The following is a 9,176-nucleotide window of genomic DNA, read 5'->3' on the forward strand; positions in this document are numbered from 1 at the left end:
CAATCAGTGGTGAATCCGGGGAGGTGAGGGGGCAATCGGGGAAGGCGCCACCCTTCTAGAATAGTCTAGAAGTAATGGTCTCCAATGTGGTGAGAGGCTACTGCACATAACCTTACACTGCAGTGGCATGACTGTAGGGTATCTTGTTCATGTGCAAAATTGGTCTGCACATGTACAAATCAGGTATCTTCATGGTGATGGGGTCTGGCAGTAAGTGAGTGGCCACCTTAGACTCAGAGCTCCCAGACAGCCCAACTTATGGAGCTTGAGAACAATATGGCCAACACGGTGCTGCTGAAAGCTAGGGAAAATGTATATGTATAGGCATAGGTTTGAGATTAACAGATGGTGTGTGGACTGACTAATGTGATTAGGAAATAATGGGGCTGATAGCATCTGGTAGGTCAGTTGGCATTTAGGGAGATGTGAGTGACATGTAGAAAGCATATGGGGATAAAGGTTTCCATATAGATTTTCTGTTTTAAATGCTGCTTTTCAAAGACAATTTACAGAAGTATATAAATTAGACAATTTAAGAACAAATGTGTGCAGGAGGAGGGTGGTTGGGAGGTGAGTTCAGTTTTTGTTTTGGGTGATGGAAAGTCCAGCTTCGTCCCTGACATGCTAGGCCTGAGGTGGCAACCTGCCATTTCTCTAACGTCCTAAGTGGATGCTGGGGACTCCGTAAGGACCATGGGGATTAGCGGCTCCGCAGGAGACTGGGCACAACTATAAAGAAAGCTTTTAGACTACTGGTATGCACTGGCTCCTCCCACTAAGACCCTCCTCCAGACCTCAGTTAGATTCTTGTGCCCGGCCGAGCTGGATGCACACTAGGGGCTCTCCTGAACACCTAGAAAGAAAGTATATTTAGGTTTTTTATTTTCAGTGAGATCTGCTGGCAATAGACTCACTGCAGCGAGGGACTAAGGGGAGAAGAAGCGAACCTACCTAACAGGTGGTAGTTTGGGCTTCTTAGGCTACTGGACACCATTAGCTCCAGAGGGATCGACCGCAGGACTCAACCTTGGTGTTCGTTCCCGGAGCCGCGCCGCCGTCCCCCTTACAGAGCCAGAAGCACGAAGAAGGTCCGGAAAATCGGCGGCAGAAGACTTCAGTCTTCACCAAGGTAGCGCACAGCACTGCAGCTGTGCGCCATTGCTCCTCATGTACACCTCATACTTCGGTCACTGATGGGTGCAGGGCGCTGGGGGGGGCGCCCTGAGGGCAATAAATAACACCTTGGCTGGCAAAATATACATCATATATAGTCCCAGAGGCTATATAGATGTAAAATTACCCCTGCCAGTATCACAGAAAAAGCGGGAGAAAGTCCGCTGAAAAGGGGGCGGGGCTTCTCCCTCAGCACACTGGCGCCATTTTTCCCTCACAGTTCCGCTGGAAGGAAGCTCCCTGGCTCTCCCCTGCAGTCTGAGAATACTACAGAAGGGTAAAAAAGAGAGGGGGGGCACTAAATTTAGGCGCAGTATAGATATATATATATATGTAATATATATATAAAAAAGCAGCTATAGGGAAAACACTCATTGATAGTGGGATCCCAGTGTTATATAGCGCTCTGGTGTGTGCTGGCATACTCTCTCTCTGTCTCCCCAAAGGGCTTTGTGGGGTCCTGTCCTCTGTCAGAGCATTCCCTGTGTTTATGCGGTGTGTCGGTACGGCTGTGTCGACATGTTTGATGAGGAGGCTTATGTGGAGGCGGAGCAGGTGCCTGTAAATGTGATGTCACCCCCTGCGGGGTCGACGCCTGAGTGGATGGTGCTGTGGAAGGAATTACGTGATAGTGTCGACTCCTTACATAAAAGGTTTGACGACATACCTAATGTGGGACAGCCGGCTTCTCAGCCTGTGCCTGCCCAGGCGTCTCAAAAACCATCAGGGGCTCTAAAACGCCCGCCACCTCAGATGGTTGACACAGATGTCGACACGGATACTGACTCCAGTGTCGACGACGAAGAGACTAATGTAACTTCAAGTAGGGCCACACGTTACATGATTGAGGCAATGAAAAATGTGTTGCACATTTCTGATGTTACCCCCGGTACCACAAAAAAGGGTATAATGTTTGGAGAGAAAAAACTACCAGTAGCTTTTCCTCCATCTGAAGAGTTAAATGAAGTGTGTGAAGAAGCGTGGGCTTCCCCTGATAAAAAGATGGTAATTTCTAAGAGGTTACTAATGGCGTACCCTTTCCCGCCAGAGGATAGGTCACGCTGGGAAACATCCCCTAGGGTGGATAAAGCGCTCACACGCTTGTCAAAGAAGGTGGCACTACCGTCTCCGGATACGGCCGCCCTGAAGGAATCTGCTGATAGAAAGCAGGAGGCTATCCTGAAATCTATATATACACACACACAGGTGTGATACTGAGACCGGCTATAGCTTCAGCCTGGATGTGCAGCACTGCTGCTGCATGGTCAGATTCCCTGTCAGAAAATATAGATACCCTAGACAGGGACACTATTTTGCTGAACGTAGAGCATATAAAAGACGCACTTTTATACATGAGGGATGCACAGAGGGATATTTGCCGGCTGGCATCCAAAATTAGTGCAATGTCCATTTCTGCCAGGAGAGGGTTATGGACTCGGCAGTGGACAGGTGATGCAGATTCCAAACGACACATGGAAGTTCTGCCTTATAAGGGTGAGGAATTGTTCGGGGATGGTCTCTCGGACCTCGTTTCCACAGCAACAGCTGGGAAGTCTACATTTTTGCCCCATGTTCCCTCACAACCAAAGAAAGCACCGTATTATCAGGTACAGTCCTTTCGGCCCAATAGGGGCAAGCGGGTTAAAGGCGCGTCCTTTCTGCCCAGAGGCAGAGGTAGAGGGAAAAAGCTGCAGCATACAGCCAGTTCCCAGGAGCAAAAGTCCTCCCCCGCTTCCTCTAAGTCCACAGCATGACGCTGGGGCTCCACAGGCAGAGCCAGGTACGGTGGGGGCCCGTCTCAAGCATTTCAGCAAGCAGTGGGCTCGCTCACGGGTGGATCCCTGGATCCTTCAAATAGTATCTCAGGGGTACAAACTGGAATTCGAGACGTCTCCCCCCCGCCGTTTCCTCAAATCTGCCTTGCCAACCACTCCCTCAGGCAGGGAGGCAGTGTTACAGGCAATTCAAAAGCTGTATTCACAACAAGTGATAGTAAAGGTGCCCCTACTTCAACAAGGAAGGGGTTACTATTCCACAATGTTTGTGGTACTGAAACCGGAAGGTTCGGTGAGACCCATTTTAAATTTGAAATCCCTACGACACGCCTGCTGTTCCTAGGGATGGTTCTGGACACAGAACAGAGAAAAGTGTTTCTCCCGGAGGAGAAGGCCAAGGAGCTGTCATCTCTAGTCAGAGGCCTCCTAAAACCAAAACAGGTGTCGGTGCATCACTGCACGCGGATCCTGGTAAAAATGGTAGCTTCCTACGAAGCGATTCCATTCGGCAGGTTTCATGCAAGAACCTTTCAGTGGGACCTGTTGGACAAGTGGTCCGGATCGCATCTTCAGATGCATCGTCTGATAACCCTGTCTCCAAGGACAAGGGTGTCTCTGCTGTGGTGGCTGCAGAGTGCTCATCTTCAAGAGGGCCGCAGATTCGGCATACAGGACTGGGTCCTGGTGACCACGGATGCCAGCCTTCGAGGCTGGGGAGCAGTCACACAGGGAAGAAACTTCCAAGGACTATGGTCAAGTCAGGAGACTTCCCTGCACATAAATATTCTGGAACTAAGGGCCATTTACAATGCCCTAAGTCAGGCAAAACCCCTGCTTCAAAACCAGCCGGTACTGATCCAGTCAGACAACATCACGGCAGTCGCCCATGTAAATCGACAGGGCGGCACGAGAAGCAGGACGGCGATGGCAGAAGCCACAAGGATTCTCCGATGGTCGGAAAATCACGTGTTAGCACTGTCAGCAGTGTTCATTCCGGGGCTGGACAACTGGGAAGCAGACTTCCTCAGCAGGCACGACCTCCACCCGGGAGAGTGGGGACTTCATCCAGAAGTCTTTCAAATGATTGTAAACCAGTGGGAAAAACCACTGGTGGACATGATGGCGTCCCGCCTAAACAAAAAGCTAGAAAAATAAGAGACCAGCAGGCGATAGCTGTGGACGCTCTGGTAACACCGTGGGTGTACCGATCGGTTTATGTGTTCCCTCCTCTTCCTCTCATACCAAAGGTACTGAGGATAATAAGGAGAAGAGGAGTAAGAACTATACTCATTGTTCCGGATTGGCCAAGAAGAGCGTGGTATCCGGAACTTCAGGAAATTATGTCAGAGGACCCATGGCCTCTACCACTCAGACAGGACCTGCTGCAGCAGGGGCCCTGTCTGTTCCAAGACTTACCGCGGCTGCGTTTGACGGCATGGCGGTTGAACACCGGATCCTGAAGGAAAAGGGCATTCCGGAGGAAGTCATTCCTACGCTGATAAAAGCTAGGAAAGAAGTAACCGCGAACCATTATCACCGCATATGGCGAAAATATGTTGCGTGGTGTGAGGCCAGGAAGGCCCCAACGGAAGAATTTCAGCTGGGCCGGTTCCTGCACTTCCTACAGTCAGGGGTGACTATGGGCCTTAAATTGGGTTCCATTAAGGTCCAGATTTCGGCTCTATCGATTTTCTTCCAGAGAGAATTGGCTTCACTACCTGAAGTTCTGACTTTTGTTAAGGGAGTGCTGCATATTCAGCCCCCTTTTGTGCCTCCAGTGGCACCTTGGGATCTCAACGTGGTGTTGGATTTCCTAAAGTCACATTGGTTTGAGCCACTGAAAACCGTGGATTTAAAATATCTCACGTGGAAAGTGGTCATGTTGTTGGCCTTGGCTTCGGCCAGGCGTGTTTCAGAATTGGCGGCTTTGTCAAGTATTATCTGATTTTCCATATGGATAGGGCAGAATTGAGGACTCGTCCCCAGTTTCTCCCCAAAGTGGTATCAGCTTTTCATCTGAACCAACCTATCGTGGTGCCTGCGGCTTGGAATGACTTGGAGGCTTCCAAGTTGTTGGATGTAGTCAGGGCCTTGAAAATTTATGTTTCCAGGACAGCTGGAGTCAGGAAGACTGACTCGCTTTTTATCCTGTATGCGCCCAACAAGTTGGGTGCACCAGCTTCTAAGCAGACTATTGCTCGCTGGATCTGTAGTACGATTCAGCTTGCACATTCTGCGGCTGGACTGCCGCATCCTAAATCAGTAAAAGCCCATTCCACAAGGAAAGGGGCTCTTCTTGGGCGGCTGCCCGAGGGGTCTCGGCTCTTCAACTTTGCCGAGCTGCTACTTGGTCAGGGGCAAACACGTTTGCTAAATTCTACAAATTTGATACCCTGGCTGAGGAGGACCTTGAGTTCTCTCATTCGGTGCTGCAGAGTCATCCGCACTCTCCCGCCCGTTTGGGAGCTTTGGTATAATCCCCATGGTCCTTACGGAGTCCCCAGCATCCACTTAGGACGTTAGAGAAAATAAGAATTTACTCACCGGTAATTCTATTTCTCATAGTCCGTAGTGGATGCTGGGCGCCCATCCCAAGTGCGGATTGTCTGCAATACTTGTATATAGTTATTGCTTAACTAAAGGGTTATTGTTGAGCTATCTGTTGAGAGGCTCAGTTGTTATCATGCTGTTAACTGGGTATTGTATCACGAGTTATACGGTGTGATTGGTGTGGCTGGTATGAGTCTTACCCGGGATTCAAAATCCTTCCTAATTGTGTCAGCTCTTCCGGGCACAGTATCCTAACTGAGGTCTGGAGGAGGGTCTTAGTGGGAGGAGCCAGTGCACACCAGTAGTCTAAAAGCTTTCTTTATAGTTGTGCCCAGTCTCCTGCGGAGCCGCTAATCCCCATGGTCCTTACGGAGTTCCCAGCATCCACTACGGACTATGAGAAATAGAATTACCGGTGAGTAAATTCTTATTTTTCGTCAGAGGCTGGTGTGAGAAAATTAGTGCACTCATCAAGACTCTCATATGTTTGTTAAAGATAAACTGCTCAGATTGTCCTATTCAATCTGGCTTTCACCCACTCCACTGAAACTGGCCTGATCAGTCACCAATGACCTGCTTTCAGCCAAATCCAGGGGTCACTTCTGCTCATCCCCCTGGATCTCTCTGCAGCCTTCAACACTTTGGATCATCCTCTCCTCCCTACAGTCAATTGGCCTCTCCAGCACTGTCTTTGCCTGGTTCACATCTTACCTTGCTAACCACTCCTTCTCTGTGTTTGCCTCTAGATACACCGCACCCACTTCCATCCTCCCTGTTGGAGTCCCCCAGGGTTCTGTCCTTAGACCCCTTCTCTTCTCCCTGTATACCTCTTCCCACTGTGAGCTCATAAGCTCCATCGGCCTTCAATACCACTTCTATGCTGATGATACGCAACTATAACTCTTCTCTCCTGACCTCTCTCCCTCTTGACTCTCTTAGGTATCCAGCTGCCTCTCTGCCATCTCCTTGTGGATGTCTGTGCACTCCCTGAAGTTCACTGTTGACAACACCATCATCTACTCCGCTCCCCAACTCTGCTACTTGGTCATCACTCTTAACTAACTGCTCCCTCTTCTTCGCCTCCCATGTTCAATCTCTGGCTCAGTCCTGTCGGTTCCAGCTACACAACATTGCTGAGATCAGGCCGTTCTTCTCCCAGAGTGTGACTGAACTTATTATCCAATCACTAGTCAACTCACGGCTTGACTATTGCAACATTCTCCTCACTGGCCTCTCACTCTTCCATCTCACTCCACTTTGATCTCTTTTCAACTACCAGCTAGACCTATCTTTCTCTCCTGCTGCTCCACATTTGCCACTCCACTTTGACAAAACCTGCACTGGCTCCCATTCCCCTACAGAATCCTCTTCACACTCCTCACCCTCACATACAAAGCCCTCTCTAACTCCACTGCTCCCTACATCTCCAACCTCATCTCCATACATTCTCCCTTCCACCTTATCCAGTTGGCCAATGACTACCTCCTCTACCCTGGTCACTGCATCCCATGCACGAATCCAAGATTTTGTCCGGGCTGCCCCCATTCACTGGAAGGAGCTCCATCACTCTTTTAGACTCTGCCCGAACTTACAAAGCTTCAAACGTGCACTGAAATCTCACCTGTTCATCAAAGCCTACCCTTCCGCATAACCCAGTCTCAAGGCCGCTCTTCCATCCTCATGGCTTGGCCATCTCTGCCTTGCTTACTTCCTGCAACTAGGCCAACTTTCGCTTGCTTGTGCCTCATGTCACCCATCTGTCTCCCCCCTCCCCCTAGATTATAAACTCCTTGGAGCACATCCCTCTTCCCTCCTGTTCTCACAGCCCTCTTTACTTGTACTTCAATTACAGCTCTCTCCTACTTAGTGACTATCTATACTCACATCTCCTCTCGCTTGTAACCGTTCATCTCTTCCAATGGCTTTCTGTTCCTAGTAGTACGCCAATTACTCCTTTGCTTCCTTTCATCTCGGCTGTATTGTGTACTGAGCACTGTGGTGCTAATTGTTACCTGTGCTCTGTTTTAGTTTTTCTGTAATGTTGTGTTCTGTGTACCCTGTATTGTTCTAATGTGTTGTATGTATGGCGCTACAAAACACTTGTGGTGCCTTTATAAATAAAATGTAATAATAATAATTGTCAGCCTTCCATACTTACAGTAAAATGCAGCCTGTATTCCGTCTCAAATAAAATATCCAGTTGCAACGTCATTAAATCATCTGGCATAAATGTCTTCTTGTAGCGTATGAGGGTTGCGGAGTAACCACTCTCTGTCTCTGTTAGGTTGACCATCTTGTAGCTGGGATAGTCGGATGGGTAAAAACACGAAGGCTGCCCGAGCCCCCAGCTATCAGCCTCTGCAACATAACAGCATCCACGAGCTTCGCATTCATCTTTGTTCAAAATCTTTTCTGGTGCACAGTCAAAACGGCTTCCAGCGGCTGCACTGCATCTTGAAGGATCTTTTCCAATACATACTGTAAAAAGCATAAAAAGCATCCATAGCCCCCATGCTGTCTTCCAATGGTTCTTTCTTCCTTGAGACTCTTTGAACATGTTGAGCCAAATTTAGTATTTCCTGCAAGTGGAGACATATAAAGTAACTTAGATAATTTTATTAGCATTATTGGAGGTAGAAATTAGTAGTAGTAGTATTAGTTGTAGTACCAGCAGCAGTAGTAGTAGTATTAGTTGTAGTAGTAGTAGTAGTAGTAGTAGTAGTAGTAGTAGTAGTAGTAGTAGTAGTAGTAGCAGCAGCACTAGAAGTAGTGGTAGTAGAAGTAGTAGTAGCAGCACTAGAAGTAGTAGAAGTATTGGTGGTAGTAGTAGTAGTAGTAGTAGTAGTAGTAGTAGTAGCAGCACTAGAAGTAGTATTGGTGGTGGTGGTAGTAGTAGTAGTAGTATCATTATTATTAGTTTCAGTTTAACAAACTAAATACTATAAAAAGATTTAAATACAAAAAGTATATAGCCATGTTTAGTCACCTGGGTGTAAACATAAGGGGCGGGATATAATGAAGTCTGAGTTCGGCATCCGTGCGGGATGCCAGCCAAACTCAGACTATTTTTAAAGGGGCAATCATGTATAAAGTACTGTTTGGTTTAGCCTTGTACATGATTGCCCCTTTAAAAAAAACATCCAAATTGAGCTGGCATCCTGCACAGCTGCCCTATTCGGACTTCATTATATTCCACTCAATTAATTTGTTCACATAAGCAAAAGTCTTATGGGCAGCATGGGTTTTCTCTGTTACACTTATGAGGCCCCACATTTGCACAAAGTAGTAAATCGGGCTTCTGCAACTACAGCCACATTAAGTGCAGCTCAGAATTAGACCCACTGTGTACACAGATATTTATAATGGGGATGCAGTTAATTTGCCAGCTGCAAGGATCCTTACGGTCAGGATACCGATGCCAGATTCCTGACAGTCGACAATGCCGACAGCCGGAATCCTGGCGCACAGGGGCTATTCCCACTCATGGATAGCCATATAGAGTGGGAATAGAACCTGTGATGAGTTCAGCGAGTGGGATGCTGCTTTTGGAATCTTGACAACTGGCATCCTGTCTGCTGGGAACACGTATGTATTTCTTACAATATACCATACATGTACAACATTACCTGTAGTTTAGAAACTGCTAAATGGTATAATGTTATTTGGATAACTAGTGGT

At 47.9% G+C, this 9,176-nt stretch overlaps 1 protein-coding gene across 1 annotated transcript in view; it reads right to left on the reverse strand.

Moving 5' to 3' along the window:
- The window catches only part of LOC135057340 (lysosomal alpha-glucosidase-like), a 138,637-nt gene extending 130,582 nt beyond the window's left edge, over nucleotides 1-8,055 (reverse strand). Inside the window, exon 1 of the mRNA XM_063963230.1 lies at nucleotides 7,657-8,055. Within this exon, the coding sequence (XP_063819300.1) occupies nucleotides 7,657-8,055 (399 nt within the window). The remainder of the gene's footprint in view (nucleotides 1-7,656) is intronic.
- Nucleotides 8,056-9,176: the final 1,121 nt, after the last annotated feature.

This window comes from Pseudophryne corroboree, chromosome 3 (assembly GCF_028390025.1).
Source record: "Pseudophryne corroboree isolate aPseCor3 chromosome 3, aPseCor3.hap2, whole genome shotgun sequence".
Lineage (NCBI taxonomy): Eukaryota > Metazoa > Chordata > Amphibia > Anura > Myobatrachidae > Pseudophryne > Pseudophryne corroboree.